This window comes from Neltuma alba, unplaced genomic scaffold (assembly GCF_004799145.2).
Source record: "Neltuma alba isolate B1F8T4 unplaced genomic scaffold, ASM479914v2 tig00000613_pilon, whole genome shotgun sequence".
NCBI classification, from domain to species: domain Eukaryota; kingdom Viridiplantae; phylum Streptophyta; class Magnoliopsida; order Fabales; family Fabaceae; genus Neltuma; species Neltuma alba.
Genome location: NW_021632115.1, coordinates 25890 through 52291, shown reverse-complemented (window position 1 = coordinate 52291; position 26402 = coordinate 25890). Strand labels below are relative to the sequence as shown.

General features: G+C 36.0%; 3 protein-coding genes and 1 long non-coding RNA gene across 11 annotated transcripts; 3 read left to right on the top strand and 1 right to left on the bottom strand.

Moving 5' to 3' along the window:
* Positions 1–5136: 5136 nt before the first annotated feature.
* LOC114741984 (putative pentatricopeptide repeat-containing protein At1g13630) lies at positions 5137–22784 on the top strand. Of its 8 annotated transcripts, XM_028930271.1 has the most exons (6): positions 5137–5788; positions 6605–8380; positions 9656–9739; positions 9841–9892; positions 22122–22172; positions 22702–22784. In XM_028930271.1, exons 1-5 carry the CDS (start codon positions 5335–5337, stop codon positions 22144–22146), a joined length of 2391 nt encoding a protein of 796 aa, XP_028786104.1. In that variant the 5' UTR covers positions 5137–5334; the 3' UTR covers positions 22147–22172; positions 22702–22784. The 8 variants fall into 8 exon arrangements, with proteins under 8 accessions (XP_028786104.1, XP_028786109.1, XP_028786094.1 ...); XM_028930276.1 differs by lacking the exons at positions 22122–22172; positions 22702–22784 and adding an exon at positions 11591–11876 and having other exon boundaries at positions 9841–10169; XM_028930261.1 differs by lacking the exons at positions 22122–22172; positions 22702–22784 and adding an exon at positions 10366–11105 and having other exon boundaries at positions 9841–10169.
* Positions 18997–21825, top strand: LOC114742036 (putative pentatricopeptide repeat-containing protein At1g13630). Its single transcript, XM_028930286.1, has 2 exons — positions 18997–20978; positions 21753–21825. Exon 1 carries the CDS (start codon positions 19035–19037, stop codon positions 20841–20843), a length of 1809 nt encoding a protein of 602 aa, XP_028786119.1. The 5' UTR covers positions 18997–19034; the 3' UTR covers positions 20844–20978; positions 21753–21825.
* Positions 21582–23712, bottom strand: LOC114742042 (GDSL esterase/lipase At2g03980-like). Its single transcript, XM_028930297.1, has 5 exons — positions 23285–23712; positions 23030–23154; positions 22696–22923; positions 22055–22307; positions 21582–21960 (listed from the first exon to the last, which is right to left on the bottom strand). The coding sequence occupies exons 1-5, from the start codon at positions 23544–23546 to the stop codon at positions 21749–21751; spliced, it is 1080 nt and encodes a 359-aa protein (XP_028786130.1). The 5' UTR covers positions 23547–23712; the 3' UTR covers positions 21582–21748.
* Positions 22781–24855, top strand: LOC114742051 (uncharacterized). Its single transcript, XR_003739828.1, has 2 exons — positions 22781–22859; positions 24365–24855. It is a non-coding gene; the product is annotated as an uncharacterized LOC114742051 (long non-coding RNA).
* The last annotated feature ends 1547 nt before the right edge of the window (positions 24856–26402 follow it).

Here is a 26402-nt window from a genome sequence, read left to right as displayed (position 1 = left end):
TCATTTATTTGTCTATTTTATTCCTCTTATTTGATTTAAATCTTTTATGCATGCACAAAAATGATAAGATTTTCTTAAGGAAGCTTTATCCAATTAGTATTGAACTTGATTTGTAATCCAAAGTTGTTTACTTCCATGTATGAGGGAAATTGTTTTCAAAGGACCGAAAACAGAACACTGGTTGCTAACAGCAGTTCTGTTAGCCTTTGGCGCGCCATGGCACACCTAGCTAGCAGGGTGAATTTGAGAGGTGCTAGCCCCGTGTGACAGCCAACACATATGGAACGAAGGATGGATTTCGTGAGTAGTACTCATGCCTGTTTTCGTAAGCTTTGTTCTCACGCCTGTTTTTGTGGCTTTGAGCTACGCCGGACATGTTATTTACCCTCGTGGACTATGTGTCTATGCCTGTTACTGTTCTATGGAAGTCTTAATATTAAACAAAAGTGATTTCAAATTCTACTTTATTAATTTCCCTAAGAGTTATATTTATTCCTTGCTTGTTTTGTATTCTTAGTTTTCTAATTAATTAACAAATAAGTCAATTGTTCTGATTTACGAATTTGAGTTATCATACCTGTCATAGCTTCATACATTTGATGATATTGTTTTTTTTCCCTAATCGTTATTGTGGGGAGGTTATTTACTTGGAGATGATTTTTGTCATTCAGATAGTAGAAGTGAACCTGCTCCTCCAATTGATTCTTGAAGCTCACTTGGGATAAGAAGCTTTTGGAACTTTGCAGTTGATGTAAATATTTAAATATGCTTTTGTACATTCTAGTAGAGTCGCTCCACATACCCTATAGGCAGGACCCTGTCTTCTTTGTTATTTTGAGATATATGTTTTTATATGTTGCTGTGGAGCGGAGCTCCTTATGTTGTATAAAACTTGCCAAATTGCTGTGGGACCTTTGGGAAGTCTACCTTTTAGGGGAGACTCTGCCAAAATTTCCATAAAAATCCTAATTTTTTGATTAAGGGAAATGTAGTACATATGTATATATCTTCCTAAATTATAACGATAATTATATGTGGCTACAAATGTCATAATGTTGTTTATCAAAAGCTTAGTTATACTTTAAGGCTTAAGAAGTATGAGCCATTTCTCGTATTTCATGCCGGTCACCCTTAAGTTCGGGCCGTGACACAAGTGCTGCCACTTTGTTCAAGCAACTTTAAAGTTTTAGCTTTTTTACAATTTTCATCATAGTTAACCAGCCACCACAAGAGATCACATCTAAATGCAATCACATGTTCATTAATATATTCTAATGCTATACTTGGATCCCATTTGCTCAACCATATCAACATATGTACACTATAGTCTCTTTTGAGCAAAAGGGTAAGTAATTAATTCCAAGTTTGTCAACAAGGTTATGCATGCTCTTCAAACCCTTTGCTATGAATTTGGGAACAATCATTTAGAAGAAGAATAATCAACTATCTAAACACCAAATGAACAGCATTATATGATACATTTCTGGACAACAAACTACATATACAAGACAACATCAACCTATTAGAGCAAACTATACCAATTAGCCAACAAACTAGCTAGTCAACACCAAGATTTTTTTGGTAGTGCTTTCCTTGTTCAATCCTTGTTATACAAGACAACATCAACCTATCAGAGCAAACTATACCAACTAGCCAACAAACTACCTAGTCAACACCAAGGTTTTTTTGGTAGTGCTTTCTTTGTTCAATCTCCATTATACTTGCATTGAACTCACTAAACGAGCTAGTAACTATAACTTCACAGCAAATAACTGTACTAGATAAGCCTTTACTCACTATTTTAATAAATAGTTACAAGTTTCAATTTTTTTTTGTATTGTTAGTAAATTGTGATTAACCACAATGTAATAATAGATGACAAAAAATCAACTAGTCAATGACGTATAAATGTTTCAAGATTTCCATTGATAGCAATACTCGCTATGGCTCCTCCATCCACGAAGTTCATCAAATTAATAACACAATATCATTAAAAATGCATCTAATTATAGTTTTACCATGCTCTGAATATAATTATGATGTGACACAACTTCATTATAGATTCACCAATAAAGTCCTACATTTATAAGAATGAGGCATATGCAATCCAATTCACATTAAATATTAACAAGTACCTGTTATAAATAACAACTCATTAGGTGTTAAAAAGTTCACATTAAATATTGATTAATAACTAAGCAAGCTCATGACAAGAGAAATTCTTGTATGCCCGAGAGTACCAGCTCACATCAACCCTGACCAATCAAAAAATAACACCTCATTCAGTTTTAATCCTAGTTGGCTCTCCACATAAATAGACCATTGATGGTGCCACAGGAAATGTGATTCCCATCCCTTCCCTTGACTTCTCCTGTCACCGCCATTATCTCCTCTTCCCTCCTACTACATTCCTCTTCAATCACCTATGGAACCTTGCTCCTCCATCTTGCATTTGCATCGTACACACTTGTACGTAATTTCAACCTTAAAAATTCCTTTTCCCACAAAAACCCCTTCACCACAGAAGTAAACCCACACACATGTGTATGCCCTCTGCCCCTATTACTATGAAGAGAATAATGAGAAAGGAGAAACCTTTGGCCCTCCAAACAGTTACCCATAAAACCCAAAAAGCCAAGGCCATGAAAGAATCAATTAACCATGTCTAAATTTTATAAAGTTTAGAATCTGGGAAAAGCCTTGAGAAGAAAATGAAAGGGAAGGAAGGGAAAAAGAGATGAATATGATGATTTGGTGACGACCTCTTCAATAATGCTGCAATTCACAGTCAGTGTGAGAAACCAATTGATTTTTTATTGGTGGTGAAGGGGGTGACCTTAGGAAAAACCAATCTGGGGTCGGTGTAGCATAAGAAGGAGGAGGAGGTGGTGTGGGAGGGTGATTGACTGTGAGAGAGAGAGAGAGAAGAGGAATGGGGTTGCCTGGAAGGAGGAGGACAGGAAGGTAGGGGGAGGGAAGAGAAAAGAACAATGGTAACTGGAGAAGTCAAGTGAAGAGATGAAGATCAAGTTCCTATAGCGCCGTCAATTGTCCGTTGATGAGAAGAGCCAACTAGGATTAAAATTGAATGAGGTGTTATTTTTTGATTAGTCAGAGTTTATTTGAGCTAGCATTCCAAGAGCATGCAAGAATTTCTCCTCATGACAATGCACAATATTAGAGTAAAAACTTTCACTATATTAAATGATAACTAAACAATAAACTCTTACAACCACTTTATGCTTTCAATATATTACATTTTGATTCACCATGCGTGACTTACAATATGAATAAGGCATAGCCATTCCCCTTCTCTAATATCAAAATTAGTTGAATTAGTAACCATAAAAAATATGAGTGACAGAACAAAAATAGAAGAATGAAAGATGGCCTAATCTAAATCAACCCATATTGTTTTTTAGCTGCTAATCATTAAATTTGTTGTTGAACTCAATCATTAAACTATAATAGTATCAATAAGAACTGATTATTTTAGCCATTTTACTAATCGTGGCTTGATTTTTTTTTTTTTAATTAGTGAAGGACATGGAGTAGGTATGGGAACATAACCATCAAAGTAAAAAATTTGCTCAGCATTGCTCAGTTGTATTGGTTGGCAATTGTAGTCATAAAAGCTAGAGGACATGGAGTGGGTATGGAAACATAACCAGCAAAGGAAAAAAAAATTGCTCAGCATTGCTTAGTTGTACTGGTTAGCAACTGTAGTCATAAGAGCTGGAGGAGAAGCAACACACCAACAAAACTCTCAACAATGGACTACACAAGCTTCAAGATGCAGCTTACGTCACTGATAGCACCCCTCCAACCTTTGCCTTTTTCTCTAGCGAGCACTTGAAGATTCAAAGCAAGCTCTAGTTTAAGAGGAAAGGGTTCTATTAAAAACCAGGGTGAAGAAGATAGTTAATCTAGCAGGATAGAGGGATCGAAGGAGTGAGGAGGGGATAGAGTTGGTGAGGTTGTTGAGAGAGAAAGGGGGTGAGTAATAAGGTCTCACCCAAAAGAATTAAATACAAAAAGATCCTTTAAAATCATCAAATTAATCTAAAGTCCTAATGGACGTCGTTACAAGAAATTTTATTTGTTTAATTACCAAATTGTCTTTATTTTTTTCTTTAAAGTATGTATTGACAACTAAAAATACAGTCGTTAACAATTTAACATGTAACAATTAACAACTATCACGACAAATATTGATAACTCATACATTATATTTTTGTGATGCGTTGAGAAAATGTGTTGTTAATACTTATCACGATAGTCGTTAATCGTTACACTTTAAGTTGTTAATGGACGCTCTTTCAATTATTAATGCATACTTTAAAAAAAGGATAATTTGATAATTAAATAAATAAAATCTTTTGCAATGAGGTTCCTTAGGATTTCAGAATAATTTGATAATTTTAAAGAATCTTTTTATATTTAATTCTCTTATGTAAGACTAATTGTCCTTTTTTCCCAAGCAATATTTGTATTTTTCCCATATAAACAGTGTTTTAAGGCTCTGTTTGGATAGCACCCCAAACCATGGTTTGGGGACCCAAACCATGGTTTGGGGAAAATGCTACCCAAACAGCCTCTCCAAAAACCAAAACCATGGTTTTGGGTCAAAACCATGGTTTTGGAAAAAAGCAAAATTTTTTTGCTTTTGGAGAAAAAAGGGAGAGTGTGAGGGCCTATATGATATGTATCTTGTTATTTTTTTTATAAACATATTTTTTTATAAATATATTTAATCTTATATTTTATAAATATATATAGACATTAATTATTTATTAATTATATTATCTTATGTATTATTAATTATGTTGGTAAAAAACATATTATTAACAATTTTATTTCTTCAAATTAAAATATATCATAAAATCTATTTTTTCTGTAATTATCATATTAACTTATGTCTTTTTTTTAGTAATTTGTATATATAAAAGTGCTTCTGATAACAACTATCCAAACACTCTCACTTCTCAGAATCACTTTTTACAAAATCTATTCTTCACAGAATTTATTTTTTTCAGAATCTATTCTCCAGAATCACTTTTCCAAACCACGGTTTGGTTTCATCCAAACACACCCTAAATTATACCGTTTTAGGGTAATTTATGTGCCGTCGGCGGTCAAAACGGCCGCGAAAGCCAACGGTTCAGAAATCCTTCTGCTTCATTCAACCATCACTCCCACCGTTAAACCTTGCCTGGGCAGAGAAAAGGTAAGAACTTGCACTCCAAACCTCACACCTAATGATCCCTTTTTCCTTTTCTCCTCATTTTCTTGAAATATAGGAGAGTCCCACTCTTGTACCCTAGCTGCTCTTCCATGCTCAGGCGCGTCCACAAATGGAAACCCCACCATTTTCCACGAAAATTTGCATGCCTTTGTCCGTTCACAATCTTCATTTTCAACAAACACTCAGTCTCTGCTGCGAAGCTTGAAAATGAGCCTGTCAGTTCCTCCTCTGTCGATCCTAGCGCGGTTAACCCAGTTTGTGAAGTTCTCACGGGTTTGAGGAATTTTGGCTTGAGAAATTTCCTTGCCGGTGAATATTTCCGTTCCGTATTTTGGAAGTTGAATCAGCCCCAGGTGGATCAAATTATCGATTTTCTGAGGAGAGAGAATTCAGATGCTGCGTTGTTCTTCTTTTATGCCTTGAGGAATGACTATGGGTTTCGACACTCCAGGGGTTCCCAGTTTGTTGTTGCGCATGTTTTAGCAAGTCAAAGGCGGTTTGGGGACCTGCAGTTGGTCATAAAGCAAATGCTTGTACAGGAAGGTACGACTGCATGGTCTACTTTGGAAATCACTTATTTGTGTTTCAGGTATGATAAGCTTAGGAGCAGGTTGAGGGAACTTAGAGTGAGTGAGAGAAAGCAAAATCTGGTCGATCCTTTTGTCTACATTCACGATCAAAGACAACAGATAAACAGAAGGTTTTCAATAAAGTAACCTGAAAGTATAACTGGTCTAATGGTACGCTTAAATTAGTCACCTCAACTAAACCCGAAATTCCTGACAATATTTTCTTACTGACTTAAAGATGACTCTGCTAGAAACTACTCATTGCTTGGGCGTTCTCTACTTACTCTGCTCTGCACTTATTGTCTTGCAACAAGTTGGTGCAACAGATTTGACGAATCACTGTGCTGTCACGGATTCAACTCAGTAGGGTTGGGGAGGGGAGGTCTAGATATCAAAAGAGTCCTATTGTGAAAGACCCGAGGAAGCCAATCAACCAGCAACATTAAAGGGAGAAGTGGTTAAGTAATAGACAGAAACAGATTCGAATCTATGTTACTTAAAGAGAAAAAATTTATTGTTAAAGTCTTCAAAACGATCTTGTAGGGTCGAGAAGCTATATGCAGATTGTTGCTCTCTATAGATCAGTTTTTAAACTGAAATCCATATCAACTATATAAATTCGATAAATTCATTTTTAAGATTAATGTAATGTATTATCTGGTTAGAAAATGTTATAAATCATTTCTTCTGTCCTTATTATTATTCATATTGCTTTTAATTAATATTTCCTTTCTTTTTTCTTGTTCATTTTTTTTATAAAAATCTTTTTAATTTATACTATTTCTTATAGGTTCTGGTTCTGCTCCCTTACTTTGTGAGCTGCTCGTGAGGAGTTTCAGGGGCTGGGACTCAAATAGTGTGGTATGGGATGCATTGGCTTTTGCTTATTCAAGATATGAGACGGTTAATGATGCCTTGCTTGTTCTGGCATATATGAAAGACTTAAATTTTCCGGCTTCTACACCTACCTATAATAGCTTGTTGCATAACTTAAAACATAGTGAAATGTTTTGGGATATCTACAATAAAATGAGGCACAATGGGGCTTGTGAAAACGAGTATACTAGCTCCATTCTCATAGGTGGCCTATGTGAGCAGGCTAGGCTAGAAGATGCCATTCTATTTTTGAGGCATTCTAAGGCAAATGGACTTGGCCCTTCTGTCGTTTCCTTCAATACAATTATGTCAAGATTTTGTAAATTGGGTTTTGTAGATGTTGCAAAATCTTTGTTCTGTATGATGCTTAAGCATGGTCTGTTTCCTGATGCGTATAGTTACAATATTTTAATTCATGGTTTGTGTATAGCTGGTTCCATAGAGGAAGCTCTAAATTTTATAGACCACATGAAAAATCAGGGGATAAAGCCTGATATAGTAACCTACAACATTCTCGTCAAAGGGTTTCTCTTACTTGGCTTAATAGATGGGGTTTGGCAGCTCATTCAGGACATGTTGTGGGCTGGATTAAATCCTAATGTTGTTACGTATACAATACTAATTTGCGGGCATTGTCAGATGGGCAATATTGAAGAAGGTATGAAGTTGCTGGAGGAGATGGTTTCTCTTGGATTTCAGTTGAGTCTCATTCCATACTGTGTATTACTCAGTAGTTTGTGCAAATTTGGACGTGTTGAGGAAGCACTAAGATTGTTCTATGACATGGAAACTTCAGGCCTGAAACCAGATCTCATAACATATTCTGTTCTGATTCATGGGCTTTGCAAGCTAGGAGAAGTCCAGAGTGCTTTAAAGTTTTATAGGGAAATCTGTTCTAACAGATTCTTCCCAAATTCTTTCATTCACAGTTCTTTTCTGGTAGCTATGTGCGAAAATGGAATAACAATGGAGGCTAGAAAGTATTTTGAAGATCTGACGAGCAATGAACCACAGAATATAGTTTTTTATAATATTATGATTGACAGATATGTAAAGTTTGGCAATATTGAGGAAGCTTCACAGTTGTATAAAAGAGTTATTGAGAAGGGAATTGCTCCTACTATTGTTACTTTCAATTCCATGATTTATGGATTCTGCAAGAAAAAGAACTTAGGGCAGGCCAGAAAATTGTTTCAACACATTAGACGTTATGGCCTATTGCCAAATGCCATAACTTACACCACTCTTATGAATGCATTGTGTGAAGCTGGATATATGCAGGGCGTGATTGAATTACTACAAGAGATGGAAGCAAATAATGTAATTCCAACTCACATTACTTATACTGTAATTATCAAATCTCTTTGCAAAAATTGCAGGCTGAATGATTCCCTCCAAGTGCTTAATGATATGCACTCTAAGGGTTTACATCCAGATCAAATTACATATAATACTGTCATCCACTATTTCTGTAAGGGTCACAACATGGAAAGAGCCTTCCAATTGTTCAATGAGATGTTAAGGCTGAAAATGGAGCCTACTCCTTCAACGTATAATGTTTTGATCAATGGCCTTTGCATTAATGGTGGCCTAGAATATGCTGATAGACTGCTAATTGCTCTTGAAGATCAGAATGTCTGTTTGTCCAAAGTTGCTTACGCTGTAATGATAAAAGCACATTGTGCAAAAGGTGATGTCCACAGGGCTGTTCTTTTCTTCCATAAAATGATTGAAAAGCGATTTCAAATTTCAATCAGTGATTACAGTGCTGTAATCAATAGATTGTGCAAAAGACGTTTTATTTCTGAAGCAAAGTATTTCTTTTCCATGATGTTATCTAATGATATTTCTCCTGATGAAGAACTTTGCAAGACGATGCTAAATGCATTTTCTGAAAGCGGTGTTCACAGTTCAGCTTCTGAACTACTTGCTGGAATGATTAAAACTGGTTTACTTTCTGAATAGCCAATGAAATGGCTCACTGCATTCCTTCTGGCTCTCTAATTGGATCTACTTGGAAATGAAAGTATGAGGTCCATCTCTACCTTTAGCCCTTGCTGACTCGGCAAACTTGGTGAAGTTTAATCAGATTTCCCGCTGGTGAGGGAATTTTTAGTTTCAACATGATTAATAATACTAATAATTGTAAATACCACAGATATTAGAGCATGAATTCTGAAATTTAAGTGGCTCTCACGGACAATATTCATCTTGTTCAATATATAGTCAGGAAAACTGGCTTAATTAATTAGAGGTGATCTGATTGCCCTGATATAGTTTCCAATTGTAATTTTCACTATTTTGTTTTCTAGTAAATTTTTGTTTCAATTCTCTCCCACAAGGTTGATATTATGCTCTCTTGTTGGTATTCTTCTTCAGACAATTGTGTAATTTAGGATTTGATCACCATGTATTCAAATTTTCACTTCATTTTTTGGTGACATTGGTATCTGTGAAATATAGGCTAGACATGTTCACCCATTCCTCCATATTCCGTATTACCAAACTAGGAAATGTTGCTCTTGTTTGTAAGTTCCTGATCTATACTAATTTCTTTAAATTCATTTGGTTTCAATCAGAACTTCTTTCTTCATATAATAAATAAATATATATATATATATATATATAATTATATGCTGCTCTGCGTATTATAGTCAATTCATTGATTAGATTATCCCTCAGACGTTATTTATTCCAATGCTATAACCATACGAAGACACCTATAACTTAGGTGCATTATACCTCATAGCATGTTACTCTTAATTTACAAGATTCTCAATATCTCAGCAGAATTCAACTGATCAAAATATTGCATCAATGTCACTGGCTGCTAGGGATGCACAGGTTGATTGAGACTCAAGGCCTGCAAATTGTTGTCTCATTGAAGCGGCGTCTTACATATATGTCATTTATGATCTGACTTGGGTGATCATCAAGGTAAAGGTGAGTGTTTCTGTTTCCACAGGGAATAGTGTTGCGATGGCACCTGAGATCACCATCAATGCTATTAGGGCAGCAAGGCTTCCATGTATCCAATATCCCTGCAAAGGCAAGCAGTTATTCTTCAAATCATTGGTCAATTATGCTATGACAATCTTATGAGTTACTGCCTGATGCATTTGGCTTTCTATGTACCATATTTGTGTGCAGTGGTCCTCATCTCTATGAGGAACCTATTAATATCTGAATGTACAAAGATAAGGCCAGGAAGCCCAGACTGCAACTAACACGGCCAAAAGGAAGAGAAAAGGGGGTAAAAGTGTTATTTCACTCGAAAAATTCTGTATTATTAACTTGAAGATTAACAAATATTACCTGCAGGTGTCTGGAAAATTCTTTTAACACGAACAGAGTAAATGAGCTAGGAGAAGGCAAGATTTTGTTTTTAATCTGGCCGTAGTCATGGAACCCTGCATTGATAGCAAACAAGGATTCGGATAGATGCCTCTCCAACACTACTTGCTCCTTGAACATCTTTGGTAAGTCATTTTGAACAGTTCTCTTAAAGAGCTTCAGGTGGATGGGTAATGTCAAACTTGTCTCCTGCAAATAAAGAATATAAAATAGTAGGCTAAAAGCAAGAACTAAAACAAACATAAAACAGTCCTGGTGATGAATTAGTGAAAAGAGGTAAGAGTAAGACTTTTACATTGTTGGTTTCTTGTTGAATTCCAGAACCAGCAGATGCGTAAGTAATCCCCGTGGTGATTTTGCTTCTTTGATGCTTTGAAAGAACAAGGTAGGCAAGGGGGAGTGGAAGCCCAAGAAGTATAGCTGCATAACATATGAAACACGGATTAACTTGTGGGCAAATGCAAAATTTTGTATCAGAATGAAACTATCCTTGGGTGGATCAGAGAATGCTAAGATCTTGGAAAATAGTGAAGTTGTTGTAGGGGTGTCTTACCAAGGTAATCAACCACTGTTTTGCTGTTTGTGCATCGGCCGGTAGGTTTGCCACCAAAATCTATACCATAAGGAAGAAATCATGCTTCATTTGTGAGAGCCCCAAGATAGTAGCTATTCCCATTTTCAAAGAGAGAATCACCAAAAACATACATAGCTGGGATGTTTTTCGAGCTGCGTTTCAATTGCTTTGGTGGCCATTTTTGAGATAACTCCAGTGTGCGAGAAGAGAAGCCAATTGTAGTCCCCCTTGGGAAGGACTGACCAAGAGCTGTTTTGCTTCTACCCTTAGTGATGATGGAACTAGAACAATTACTTGAGTTTTCAAAGCAGAAAATCATCAAAACTTAGGATTAAAGTGAAATCACATTTGGGTAAATTACAATTTACCCATTGCGGTTTGGTCAAAAGTAGTTTGCCTTCTGCGGTTAAATAGAGAGAGATACTTTTTCCCCACACAGATATTGAGATAGGTAATATTTATTGCTCTTTTGTATCTGTTATCTGAACGTTCATTTTATTATTACTTATTATATCTAACTGCTCTTTGTTATGTGATATTTATTTAGGGGTATTGTGCTTTCTGAAGTAGTCAAATGTATCAATTTTATATTCCAAATTTGAGAGGTTCAGTGCTCACACAAAACAACTTTTTTTAACCTTGGACACATGATTTTTGCATTAGCGTGTATCATGACAATAGATTCTATATTTCATAAAATACAAAACTCGCCTAGCAGAAGCCATGAGTAGGTCCCACATAACAAACGTCCATGGGCGTTTCTCTTCTTTTTTCTGACTCACTGCATCTACTTCTCAATTCCTAACCAGTACACCTCATCTTCATCTTCATTTCTATCTTCACTTTCTTTGTTATTATCTTCTTCTCCGAGATCTGGTGCGTAACTCCAAGTTTTGCAAATCAGCTTGAAGGCATCAGAGACATTTCAGTACAGTTGAATGTCCCAATCTGACCGTTATTTTCTTTCTATAGTGGAACCACCATGTGGCTAGAAAACAATGTAGCAATGAAGAGGGAAGAAGATCAAAAAGGAAAGCATGAAGAAAGTTGTGAAATACATTGTCGCAATGTCTCATTTATCTTCCTCCATGTTAAGTGATTCCTTGTCTTCGTGGAACTAGACTTGTTGGTCCATTTTTACTGGAATTCAGGACAACTATTATTGGGTATGCATTAAACTTGGATTCGGATTTTCAAGGTGCAAACGTGGAGAATAAAAACAAGAACTCGATATTCATGACCATGTATATGAAAAGAACTTGTTGAGAGTAGGGGTGTGCATGAAGCCCAAATGCCCGCAAAGCCCGCCCGAGCCCGAAGAAAAATTGCCCAGCCCAGCCCGAAAAAAAAGAGCCCGAAAAAGAATGGGCATCTTTGGGCTGGGCATTTCATAGGCAGGGCTGGGCATCGGGCAGGACATGCTGCCCTGCCCATTTGGCCCTGCCCAGATTATATATATTATAATTTATAAAATAATATTAATATATTACATTTCTTTACCTAAAAAAAAAGTTATCTCCCTCCTTTTTGCAATTTAACTTATTATTATTACATGTCTATTAGTTTTCTATTTTAAGGGATCTAATTCTTCTAAAGAAGCAGTAGTATCTTGCTTTTAACTTGTTATTCGTGAGTTTTATTGTGTATATCCTATTGTTTGTTGCTGTTGTAGTGTTGGCTATTTATAAGTCAATCTTCCCCTCTATGTCATTAACAACTTTCTTTGTTAGAGAATTGAGTTCATACATTACATATTTGTATAAATAAACAATTTTGAATATTTATGCAAGATAGAAAACAAGATTGGGGTAGGAGCATGGAAAGAAAATTGGGGTTTAATTATCTGAATTACATGTTTTCTATTTGATTTATATTTAGTTATTTTGTATTAATTTTTTATGAACAAGTCATATGATAGAAAGAAGTCTTTTAGTTGTATGGACTGCTAGCTGCATTGTATCGCATAATAAGTATTTACATATTAAAAGTCGTTATATTAAATTATTATGAGATTATTTTTATTTTTCTTTTTACAATTATTTTCACCTCATTTTTATATGGTCTATGTTATTCCTATTAGCCCATTACTTCAGTTTTAATATCTTTTTACAATCTTTTAGGTAACATTTAATTTTTGCCACTTAAATGGATAATCAAGTTTCTATTACATCGCCATCCCTGGCTCCCAATGGAATATCTCAATGTGCTTCAACCCCTCTTCAATTTTTTCAGATGTTTTATTCTTTTCTCAACTTTCTAGAGATTAATGCAAACCGTTTGAATTTCAAGACTTTAATTACAATCTTGAGAGTTGTTTTGTTCTAAATAGATTATGAATATTATTTATTTGGATATTTGCTAAGACTTGTTTTGAATTATTTTTGGATAATTTTAATGTGTGAAAATATAAAATTATGAAATGTAATTTTTAGGTATGGATGAAATTTTTTTACATGTGATATCGGTAGGTCATCATCATTTGGGCAGCAAAGCCCGCCCTGCCCAGCCCGCCCATGCCCAGCCCAAAATGGTTAGGGCTTCTATGGGCAGGGCCGGGCAGCGGGCTGCAAAATGCAGCCCGTTCATGTTTCGGGCTGGGCATCGGGCAGGGGTTCTGCCCTGCCCAGCCCTGCCCATGTGCACCCCTAGTTGAGAGCGGTAAGCTGTACCTTAGTAATCTCTATACCTCAAAAGGGATTAGTCTTTAGTTATCAGCAGAGGAATACCTTTGGTGCACATTTAAAAAAAATGAACATGTTATTCATGAAACCACATGTAATGACAAATGGGATTCACCAATCAAATATTGTAAAATATGGTATTTAATTTTTTTTCCGGATTAGAAACTTGTAAAATACTACTTCTAGTTCCAAATATGAGCAATTTTTTTAGAGTCTTAATTTCTTAAATGTTAGTCACCTTTTATGATTGTTGGGAAGGAAAAAAAAAGTCAACTTTATGATGTTAATTTCTTTTTTTTTCCCCCAAATATTTTTACTTATCACTAAGTATTTATTTCAGAAATTAATAAGCAAAGAAAGAGAAGCGTTCATTATTAAGGGCAAAGTTGAATTAAAAAAAACCAATTTAGAACATATTTAATAAAAAAGCTAATTTTAACTAACTTTATTAATGCATACGAGGTAAATAAAATTTAAGCATGAAAGCATGGCTAAACTCAGTCCAAATTCCCTGTGCCCACAAAAGTGAGTGTTTGCTATCCAGATTTCAGAATAAATGAATGTATGTATCAAAAACAGAATAAATGAATATAACATAACCATATAATTTATAAATCTCATACACAATCACTAGTATATTATTTTGCCAAGTCAAAGTAACATAGACAAGTGGCAATTTCTAGGGAGCTCGAAGCAGATTTTGGCCGGCAAAAGAAAACTACTCTGATGTTTGTGACTGTTAAGGCTACTTAAATTGTTGAATACATAAATGATTTCCACCAAAAGAATTATAAAAAATCCATCCTTTCCCCCTTATTAAACGAGAAGGCAAGTGGTATTTCCATTGCCGGACCTCCACTAGTACAAACTGCCAAATGTTTTTAAACGATGCATTGTTCTTTTCTCAAACTTTGTTTTTTCCTTCTAGTCACTAGACTCTTTCATTTCATTGATCAACACACTCTTTGTTTAATTCAGCATCACATTTTCACATGTCTTTTAGAATAAAAAAATCCTCTATATGCCAATGGGATATTGGAAACCTTGATAGGGAACATACAATAGAAGATTAGGAAAATACTAAGCTGAGTGAATTGGTTTGCCTTTTCTTACGTGGAATTTATTATCTATTTCTACAAAAGCAGATCATATAAATCACGTCTGTCACCTGAAGCCAGGTCAAATGCATAGCTATTGGATTTGAGAAGGACCTATATATACATGATAGCATAAGCTAACATCAACGAATCTTTCCCTTTTAGACACATTCATGAGAAGGACATCAAACATCAATCAATCAGGGGAAGAAAAGAATGGCCTCTTTCTCAGTGGAGGATTTCATAGGAAATGGAGTTCTGAAGGAGTTGCTTCCAAAGTTACTGGAAGAAGGCTGGGATGACGTGCCAACAATGAAGATGATGAACGCACAGGATATGAATGAAATGCACATGACACAACAGCAAAAGGTCAGTTTCCCTTGTCAAATTTCATCATCATCCTCCACAGAAACCTTGCTATAACTAACAAAGATGTTATCATACTGAAGTTTATAATTAGCTTCTTAGAAGTACTTTCATACAAACTGAGACAACTTTTCTTCCATACTTACGTACAGGATGCACTTGCATTGAGGTCATACCTACATGATCGTGGACTGATGCAATATGCGGAGAAGATGGAGGCATCCGGAAAATATCTTCCTGAACTCCTTAACTCAAGCTCCATGGATCTTTCAGCCCACTTTGACATGAAACGAGGCCATATTGCCCGTTTTGTTGACAGAACTAGATGTGATGATTCTTTTAAACTGCGTGCAATTCCTAGCAGGAAAAGAGCCAGCATACTTTACAGAGATGATAGTATCACCAAGAGTCAAGCATCTTACAACTCCAGTAGCATGAAAAGATATTATCTAAGGAGTAGTACACCTTCTGATAAATCACTTGAGCAATCACTGGCTGAACTAAAGATTAAAGATGGGCACGTCTTTAAAGGGATTGTGGCTGCAGGGCCAGCTGAGCCTAGAGTATGTGGCTGTGTGCAAGCTCCTGTTGTCACTGACCAAGTAGCTCCATATGCGACTATTGAAAATATATCAGTGCAGAGACTAACTCCAGAGTATAAGATTGGAATGGAACCATTAGTGAAAACAAAAACACCTCCAATGAAGGCGTCAGAACGGTGGCGAGATAAACCAGCTGTCATCCTCTGTCTCCGACGACCAGGGTAAATTTCACAACTATAGCAGTAGACTAAAACATGAATGATCCACTCTTACAATTCAATTACGGTAGATATAATAGTGGTCAAAAACGTATGTTTCATCATTCAAAATTTAACAATTAGTCACAAGTTACAAAGTCAATAATATGAATCGATTACTAACCAGTTTTGAACTCATGAGATGGAAGATAATAAGGTACAATCACACAATTTTATAACTCAGAAATGCGAGAAAATAAGTAGCTCTTGAGGCATGTTTTATTGTCATTGTCTTGTATATATCTTAAATTCTAGTCTATTCAGTTAGATTTATTGTCTTAAGTATTTTACGCATATTATAAAGACATACAAGCCAGATCTCACATATTAAGCAATTTTTTACTTGTCATTGATTTTGATGATTTGATATGTTTTGCATTTTAGGATTTGGATATATGCTTTTTGATAGGCAATACATATAATAATTTAAAAGCTATGACAACGACGATGGCAACAACAATAAAAAGAGGTTACCTGATTGGTTTAGTTGTCATCAATTTTCTTAAGTGGAGAAATAACAATTAAATCAAACCTCTCGGTTCTACAAATCTTGCATCCGAAATAATTCATTCAAGAGATCAATTTTGGTTGAATTAGATTAGATTGGTGTGGTCCAATCAATTCGAATAGGTTTTGAACACTTCGTAGGTTTCTGTCTATTGACAAAAGTGAATTATGTTGCTAATTATGCTCCTTAAACTTGAAAACAGGCGCATCATGTGTAGAGCTGAGGCACACCAGCTCTTTTCAAGAAAACCCATATTTGATGCCCCTGGGGTTAAACTATTTGCAGTTCTCCACGAGCACATAGAGTCAGAGGTATCAGCAGACTTCAAACGTTTGTTGCTGGGATAAAATATTCTTTACTTGACTTATTAATTGTTGTGGAGCAGGTAAAGGATTTCTGGCCCCGATACTGGGGTGGTATAGTACTTTTGGATCGAGGTAGGGATTTCTTTAAAGCTCTTGGTGGCGGAAAACTGCTCAAGGACAAGTTCATATCAGGATTTTTACTGAATCCCCGAGCACTGGCCAATTACAAGCGTGCAAAGGCCATGGGAATCGACAATAACTTCAAAGGGGAAGGTGAGATAAAGGGCGGACTCTTTATAGTAGGGAGTGGAAAAACAGGCATTGCGTACCAGTTTATAGAGAGGAACTTTGGTGACTGGGCACCTCTAGCTGAAGTCATTGAGATTTGTAATCAGTTGCAGGTAATAGTTATTGGTTTCCTCTCGTACCATGTCACTGTTGCGGCTCTTCTAAGATTCTCTTGTACTAAATCTTCTGAACCTGATGCAGAAACAACGAGGTCAAATGGAACCCATGCAACCTTGAAAGGATTACAATTACAAAATTTACAATATGTTGCACGTGCATTCACTCCTTGTACTTACTCTTCAGCAGAAGCAAATTCAACTTTTTTTTTCCCCATACACGAAATAATAATAGCATATGCAGTATATATTGAACAGATATAAAAACCTGTGTGCATTTTTTTGTGGTTAGTTTTATTGCTGCTTTCATGTCACTTGCTGGTTGTATACTTTGATTCTATTTAACGATTTTGTCACATTTTCAATCACTAAAAAAAAAAAAAAACAAAAGAAAATCTGTGTGGTATTCAATGAAACAATTGTATCCGAATGAGAATAGAAACGTAGGGTAGAATAGCCAAAGTAGAGTAAATGCAAACAACAATGAGAAAAGAGAAATAAAAGAGTTCTCTGGCATTTGAGAGTTTAGAATCTCTACCAGGTCCAGATTAAACTTCTCCTCAGATCCCCTTTCATTTTTCTCTTTGTATTCTTTGTGTTCTTTCTGCTATACACCCTAGAAGGCAATGACCCAATGGGTACGGACCCTGGACCCATCCTATTCCCTGCCAAGGGCCCTGATATTTCAATCAGCTATATGCCCTGTACTGGAAAGTAAGTATTTACTTATGTGATGAAAATATTAAAACAGATTTTGCAAGGATAATCATGAACTGCTCCAGGGATTCCCAGTTTGTTGTTGCGCATGTTTTAGCAAATCGAAGACGGTTTGGGGACCTGCAGTTGGTCATAAAGCAAATACTTGTACAGGAAGGTACGACTGCATGGTCTGCTTTGGAAATCATTTATTTGTGTTTCAGGTATGATAAACTTAGGAGCAGGTTGAGAGAACTTAGAGTGAGTGAGAGGAAGCAAAATCTGTTCCAAATTTAATTACTGGTCTAATGGTTGCAGTTTAGTGGTATTTATCCAAGCTCGAATAGGTAACTGAGAAACTAGTTGTTCACGGCGGCGAACTAACTATCTAACAATGATATCTATCTACAAACGTCTATCCTCAAGCATAGGCTAGTTTGCACCTTGGTTTAGTGAAATGCGGTTTACTCCTTCCAACCAAATGAAAATTGGCCCACAGAACCAGTACCCGAATTTCATCCCAAATACTTTGGCACTATATGGTTTTGCAGATTGGCTGGAAATAGTCAAAGTGGCTGGTAAACTTAACTCAGGACACAATCTGGTCGATCCTTTTGTCTACATTCACGATCAAAGACAACAGATAAACAGAAGGTTTCCAATAAAGTAACTTGAAAGTATAACTGGTTTAATGGTACGCTTAAATCACGCGCCTCAACCAAACCCGAAATCCCTGACAATATTTTCTTATTGACTTAAAGATGATTCTACTAGACACTACTCATTGCATGGGCGTTCTCTACTCACTCTGCTCTGCACTTATTGTCTTGCAACAAGTTGGTGCAACAGATTTGACGAATCACTGTGCAGTAACAGATTCAACTCAGTAGGGTTGGGGAGGGGAGGTTTAGATATCAAAAGAATCATATTGTTAAAGACCCAAGGAAGCCAATCAACCAGCAACATTAAAGGGAGAGGTGGTTAAGTAAGAGACAGAAACTGATTCAAATCTATGTTACTTAAAGAGAAAAAATTTATTGTTAAAGTCTTCGAAACGATCTTGTAGGGTCGAGAAGCTATATGCAGATTGTTGCTCTCCATAAATCAGTTTTTAAACTGAAATCCATATCAACTATATAGATTCGATAACTTCATTTTTAAGATCAATGTAATATATTATCTGGTTAGAAAATGTTATAGATCATTTCTTCTGTCCTTATTATTATGCATATTGCTTTTAATTAAGATTTCCTTTCTTTTTTCTTTTTTTGGTTCTTTTTTTTTTATTAAAAATCTTTTTAATTTATACTATTTCTTATAGGTTCTGGTTCTGCTCCCTTACTTTGTGAGCTGCTCGTGAGGAGTTTCAGGGGCTGGGACTCAAATAGTGTGGTATGGGATGCAGTGGCTTTTGCTTATTCAAGATATAAGATGGTTAATGATGCCTTGCTTGTTCTGGCATATATGAAAGATTTAAATTTTCCGGCTTCTACACCTACCTATAATAGCTTGTTGCATAACTTAAAACATAGTGAAATGTTTTGGGATATCTAAAATAAAATGAGGCACAATGGGGCTTGTGAAAACGAGTATACTAGCTCTATACTCATAGGTGGCCTGTGTGAGCAGGCTAGGCTAGAAGATGCCATTCTATTTTTGAGGAATTCTAAGGCAAATGGACTTGGCCCTTCTATCGTTTCCTTCGATACAATTATGTCAAGATTTTGTAAATCGGGTTTAGTAGATGCGGCAAAATCTTTGTTCTGTATGATGCTTAAGCAAGGTCTGTTTCCTGATGCATATAGTTACAATATTTTAATTCATGGTTTGTGTATAGCTGGTTCCATGGAGGAAGCTCTAAATTTTATGGACCACATGAAAAATCAGGGGTTAAAGCCCGATATAGCAACCTACAACATTCTCCTCAAAGGGGTTCTCTTGCTTGGCTTAATAGATGGGGTTTGGCAGCTCATTCAGGACATGTTGTTGGCTGGATTAAATCCTAATGTTGTTTCGTATACAATACCAATTTGTGGGCATTGTCAGATGGGCAATATTGATGAAGGTATGAAGTTGCTGGAGGAGATGGTTTCTCTTGGATTTCAGTTGAGTCTCATTCCATACTGTGTATTACTCAGTAGCTTGTGCAAATTTGGACGTGTTGAGGAAGCACTAAGATTGTTCTATGACATGGAAACTTCAGGCCTGAAACCAGATCTCATAACATATTCTGTTCTGATTCATGGGCTTTGCAAGCTAGGAGAAGTCCAGAGTGCTTTAAAGTTTTATAGGGAAATCTGTTCTAACAGATTCTTCCCAAATTCTTTCATTCACAGTTCTTTTCTGGTAGCTTTGTGCGAAAATGGAATAACAATGGAGGCTAGAAATTTTGAAGATCTGACGAGCAATGAACCACAGAATATAGTTTTTTATAATATTATGATTGGCAGATATGTGAAGTTTGGCAATATTGAGGAGGCTTCACAGTTGTACAAAAGAGTTATTGAGAAAGGAATTGCTCCTACTATTGTTATTTTCAACTCCATGATTTATGGATTCTGCAAGAAAAAGAACTTAGGGGAGGCTAGAAATTTGTTTCGACACATTAGACGTTATGACCTATTGCCAAATGCCATAACTTACACCACTCTTATGATTGCATTGTGTGAAGCTGGATATATGCAGGGCGTGATTGAATTACTACAAGAGATGGAAGCAAATAATGTAATTCCAACTCACATTACTTATACTGTAATTATCAAATCTCTTTGCAAAAATTGCAGGCTGAATGATTCCCTCCAAGTGCTTAATGATATGCACTCCAAGGGTTTACATCCTGATCAAATTACATATAATACCGTCATCCAGTATTTCTGTAAGGGTCACAACATGGAAAAAGTCTTCCAATTGTTTAATGAGGTGTTAAGGCTGAAACTGGAGCCTACTCCTGCAACGTATAATGTTTTGATCAATGGCCTTTGCATTAATGGTGGCCCAGAATATGCTGATAGACTGCTAATTGCTCTTGAAGATCAGAATGTCTGTTTGTCCAAAGTTGCTTACACTGTAATGATAAAAGCGCATTGTGCAAAAGGTGATGTGCACAGGGCTGTTCTTTTGTTCCATAAAATGATTGAAAAGCGATTTCAAATTTCAATCAGTGATTATAGTGCTGTAATCAATAGATTGTGCAAAAGACGCTTTATTGCTGAAGCAAAATATATCTTTTCCATGATGTTATCAAACGGTATTTCTCCCGATGAAGAACTTTGCAAGACGATGCTAAATGCATTTTCTGAAAGCGGGGTTCATGGTTCAGCTTCCCAACTACTTGCTGAAATGACTAAAACTGGTTTACTTTCAGAATAGCCAATGAGATGGCTCACTGCATTCCTTCTGGCTCTCTAATTGGATCTACTTGGAAATGAAAGTATGAAGTCCATCTCTACCTTTAGCCTTTGCTGACTATGTAAACTGGGTGAAGTTTAATCAGATTTCCTGCTGGTGAGGAAATTTTTACTTTCAACATGATTAATAATACTAATAATTGTAAATACCACAGATATTAGAGTATGAATCTCCATTTCTCTTCGGTCAAAAAAAAAAAAAAATCTCCATTTCTGAAATTTAAGTGACTCTGAAGGACAATATTCATCTTGTTCAATGCATAGTCAGGAAAACTGGCTCAATTAATTACAGGTGATTTGCTTGCCCTGATATAATTTCCGACTAGAATTTTCTCTATTTTGTTTTCTAGTAAATTTTTGTTTCAATTCTCTCCCAAGAGGTTGATATTATGATCTCTTGTTGGTATTTTTCTTCAGACAATTGTGTAATTTAGGATTTGATCACCATGTATTCAAATTTTCACTTCATTTTTTTTTTGGAGACATTGGTATCTGTGAAATATAGGATAGACATGTTCACCCATTCCTCCATATTCCGTATTACCAAACTAGGAAATGTGACTCTTGTTTGTAACTTCCTGATCTATCCTAATATCTTTAAATTCATTTGGCTTCAATCAGAACTTCTTTTTTCGTATAATAAAAAAATAATAATAATAATAATTATATGCTGCTCTGCGTATTATAGTCAATCCATCGATTATTAAATTATCCCTCAGACTTTATTTATTCCAGTGGTATAACCATACGAAGACACCTATAACTTAGGTACATTATACCTCATAGCATGTTACTCTTAATATGCAAGATTCTCAATATCTCAGCAGAATTCAACTGATCAAAATATTGCATCAGTGTCACTGGCTGCTAGGCATGCACAAGTTGATTGAGACTCAAGGGCCTGCAAATTGTTGTCTCGTTGAAGCAGCGTCTTACATGTATGTCATTTGTGATCTGACTTGGGTGATCATCAAAGTAAAGGTGAGTGTTTCTGTTTCCACAAGGAATAGTGTTGCGATGGCACCTGAGATCACCATCAATGCTATTAGGGCAGCAAGGCTTCCATGTATCCAATATCCCTGCAAAGGCAAGCAGTTATTCATCAAATCATTGGTCAACTATGCTATGACAATCTTATGAGTTACTGCCTGATGCATTTGGCTTTCTATGTACCGTATTTGTGTGCAGTGGTCCTCATCTCCATGAGGAACCTATTAATATCTGAATGTACAAAGATAAGGCCAGGAAGCCGAGACTGCAACTGACGTAGCACTCCGGGGAGCCTCTTATTGTAAGAATTAATCCTCCTATTCATTGTTTCGTTGCAATTTCCTTTTGGTGTCATGCGGGCAGCAATTGATGGAAAGCACCCTGCTGGAGGAATATTGTTCACCAAAAACTTTCTTGCTCCAATTATGTACAGTTCCTGCCATTATTTAGAAGAAAAGATAAAAAGTTTTCCTTTTATGTTCACGCATCATGAATAATTGAGATATTGGTTTTGAACCACGGATATATTTACTGGGCAGAGGAACATGCGAAGAATAACGAGGATTGTCATAATCTAGCAAAGAGAAAGTTGTGTCATTTGTGGTGATACGAAGCTTTTTAATAACTGATATCATTGATCTTGACAAAATTTATAAACATGTTTTCCCCCCCACCATTAACATGTAATTTTGAAGTTCTGCACATTCCTACAAGACACGTTCATTAACTAAAGTGCTAAGGCCAAAAGGAGGAGAAAAGGGGGTAAAAGTGTTATTTCACTCCAAAAATCCAGTATTATTAACGTGAAGATTAACAAATATTACCTGCAGGTGTCTGGAAAATTCTTTTAACAGGAACAGAGCAAATGAGCTAGGAGAAGGCAAGATTTTGTTTTTAATCTGGCCGTAGTCATTGACCCCTGCATTGATAACAAACAAGGATTCGGATAGATGCCTCTCCAACACTACTTGCTCCTTGAACATCTTTGGTAAGTCATTTTGAACAGTTCTCTTAAAGAGCTTTAGTTGGATGGGTAATGTCAAACTTGTCTCCTGCAAATAAAGATTATAAAATAGTAGGCTAAGAGCAAGAACTAAAACAAACATAAAACAGTGCTGGTGATGAATTAGTGAAAAGAGGTGAGAGTAAGACTCTTACGTTGTTGGTTTCTTGTAGAATTCCAGAACCACCAGATGCATAAGTAATCCCCGTAGCGATTTTGCTTCTTTGATGCTTTGAAAGGCCTAGGTAGGCACGGGGGAACGGTAGCCCAAGAAGTATAGCTGCATAACATATGAAACACGGATTAACTTGTGGGCAAATGCAAAATTCTGCATCAGAATGAAACTATCCTTGGGTGGATCAGAGAATGCTAAGATCTTGGAAAATAATGAAGTTGGAGGTGTGTCTTACCAAGGTAATCAACCACTGTTTTGCCGTTTGTGTATCGGCCAGTAGGTTTGCCACCAAAATCTATACCATAAGGAAGAAAACATGCTTCATTTGTGGGAACCCCAAGATAGCAACCATTCCCATTTTCAAAGAGAGAATCACCGAAAACATACATAGCTGGGGTGTTTTTCGAGCTGTGTTTCAGGTGCTTGGAATTCATTGCTGATGTGAGAGGTAGAGGCAAAGTTAATAGAAAAGAGATGATTAGATAATTGGTAATCATTTTTGAGATAACTCCAGTGTGTCAGAAGAGAAGCCAATCGTAGTCCGCTTGGGAAGGACTGACCAAGAGGTGTTTTGCTTCTACCCTTACTGATGGCGGAACTAGAACAATTGCTTGAGTTTTTAAAGCAGAAAATCATCAAAACCTAGAATTAAAGTGAAATCATATTTGGGTAAGTTACAATTTACCGATTGCGGTTCGGTCAAAAGTAGTTTGCCTTCTGTGGTTGCGAACAGAGTCAATACTCTTGTGCCTTGATTGGGTTGAAAATAGAGAGATACACCATTTCCCCCACACAGATATTGACATAGGTAATATTTGTTGCTCTGTTGTATTTGTTATCTAAACGGCCATTTTTATTACTTCTTTATTGTCTAACTGCTCTTTGTTATGTGATATCTATTTAGGGGTATTGTGCTTTCTGAAGTAGTCAAGTATATCAATTTTATACTCCAAATTTGAGAGGTTCAATGCTCACACAAAACAACTTTTTTTAACCTTGAACACATGATTTTTACATAAGCGTGTAGCATGACAATAGATTCTATGTTTCATAAAATACAAAACTCGCCTAAAAGAAACCATGTGTAGGTCCCACATAACAAACGTCCATGAGCGTTTCTCTTCTTTGTTCTGACTCTTTGCATCTACTTCTCAATTCCTAACCAGTACACCTCATCTTCATCTTCATCTTCACTTTCTTTGTTGTTATCTTCTTCTCCGAGATCTGGTGCCAGTTATGCAAATCAGCTTGAAGGCATCAGAGACATTTCAGTACAGTTGAATGTCCCAATCTGACCGTTATTTTCTTTCTGTAGTGGAACCACCATGTGGCTGGAAAACAATGTAGCAATGAAGAGGGAAGAAGATCAAAAAGGAAAGCATGAAGAAAGTTGTGAAATACATTGTCGCAATATCTCATTTATCTTCCTTCATGTTAAGTCATTCCTTGTCTTCGTGGGACTAGACTTGTCGGTCTATTTTACTGGAATTCAGGACAACTATTATTGGGTATGCATTAAACTTGGATTTGGATTTTCAAGGTGCAAACCTGGAGAATAAAAGCAAGAACAACTCGATATTCATGACCATGCATATGAAAAAGATCTTGTTGAGAGCGGTAAGTCGTACTTTAGTAATCTCTATGCCTCAAAGGGGATTAGTCCTTAGTTATCAGCAGAGGAATACCTTTGGTGTACATTTAAAAAAATGAACATGTTATTCATTAAACCACATGTAACTATGTAATGACAAATGGGATTCACCGATCAAATATTGTAAAATATGGTATTTAATTTTTTTTTCCCGATTAGAAGCCTGTAAAATACTACTCCTTGTTCCAAAAAACAAGCCATTTTTTTAGAGTCTTAATTTCTTAAATGTTAGTCACCTTTCATGATTGCTGGGGAGGGGGGAAAAAGTCAACTTATGATGTTAATTTCTTTTTTTTTTTTCCAAATATATCACTAAATATTTATGTCAGAAATTAATAAGCAAAGAAAGAGAAGCGTTCATTATTAAGGGCAAAGTTGAATTTAAAAAAAAAAAACTTGGAACATATTTAATAAAAAAAAGCTAATTTTAGCCAACTTTATTAATGCATATGAGGTAAATAAAATTTAGGCATGAAAGCGTAGCCAAACCCGGTCCAAATTCGGACTGATGAGCATCCAATACTAATCAGATCTGGACCGTCCAAATCTGATCTGGACGGTTCAGATTTATTTTTATTTTTATTTTTATTTTTTAAAAAATAATTATTTTAATAGGTATAGGATAAAAAATAAAAATAATCTCTTAACTATCATTCTTTAAAAATATAATTTTTTTATTTTAAAATAATTATTTAATAATATTACATCTGAACCGTCCAGATCTAATTTGGACGGTCCAGATTGCTCATCAAGTGATGAGCACCAATGCTCATCACCTGATGAGCACCGAATGGGGACCCCCAAATTCTCCGTACCTACAAAAGTGAGTGTATGCTATTTAGATTTCAGAATAAATGAATGTAACATAACCATATAATTTACAAATCTCGTACACAATTATATCCTTTTGCCAAGTCAAAGTAACATAGACAAGTGGCAATTTCTAGGGAGCTCGAAGCAGATTTTGGCCGGCAAAAGAAAACTACTCTGATGTTTGTGAGTGTTAAGGCTACTTAATTTGTCGAACACATAACTGATTCCACCAAAAGAAATATAAAAAATCCATGCTTTCCCCCTTTATTAAACAAGAAGGCAAGTGGTATTTCCATTGCCGGACCTCCACTAGTACAAACTGCCAAATGTTTTTAAACGATGCATTGTTCTTTTCTCAAGCTTTGTTTTTTTCCCTTCTAGTCACTAGACTCTTTCATTTCATTGATCAACACGCTCTGTTTAATTCAGCATTACATTTTTACATCTTTTAGAATATAAAAAAATCCTCCATAAGCCAATGGGATATTGGCAACCTTGATGGGGAACATACAATAGAAGATTAGGAAAACACTAAGCTGAGTGAATTGGTTTGCCTTTTCTTACGTGGAATTTATTATCTATTTCTACAAAAGCAGATCATATAAATCACGTCTCCCACCTGAAGCCAGGTCAAATGCATAGCTATTGGATTTGAGAAGGACCTATATATTTATGATAGCACAAGCTAACATCAACGAATCTTTCCCTCTTAGACACATCCATGAGAAGGACATCAAACATCAATCAATCAGGGGAAGAAAAGGATGGCCTCTTTCTCAGTGGAGGATTTCATAGGAAATGGAGTTTTGAAGGAGTTGCTTCCAAAGTTACTGGAAGAAGGCTGGGATGACGTGCCAACAATGAAGATGATGAACGCACAGGATATGAA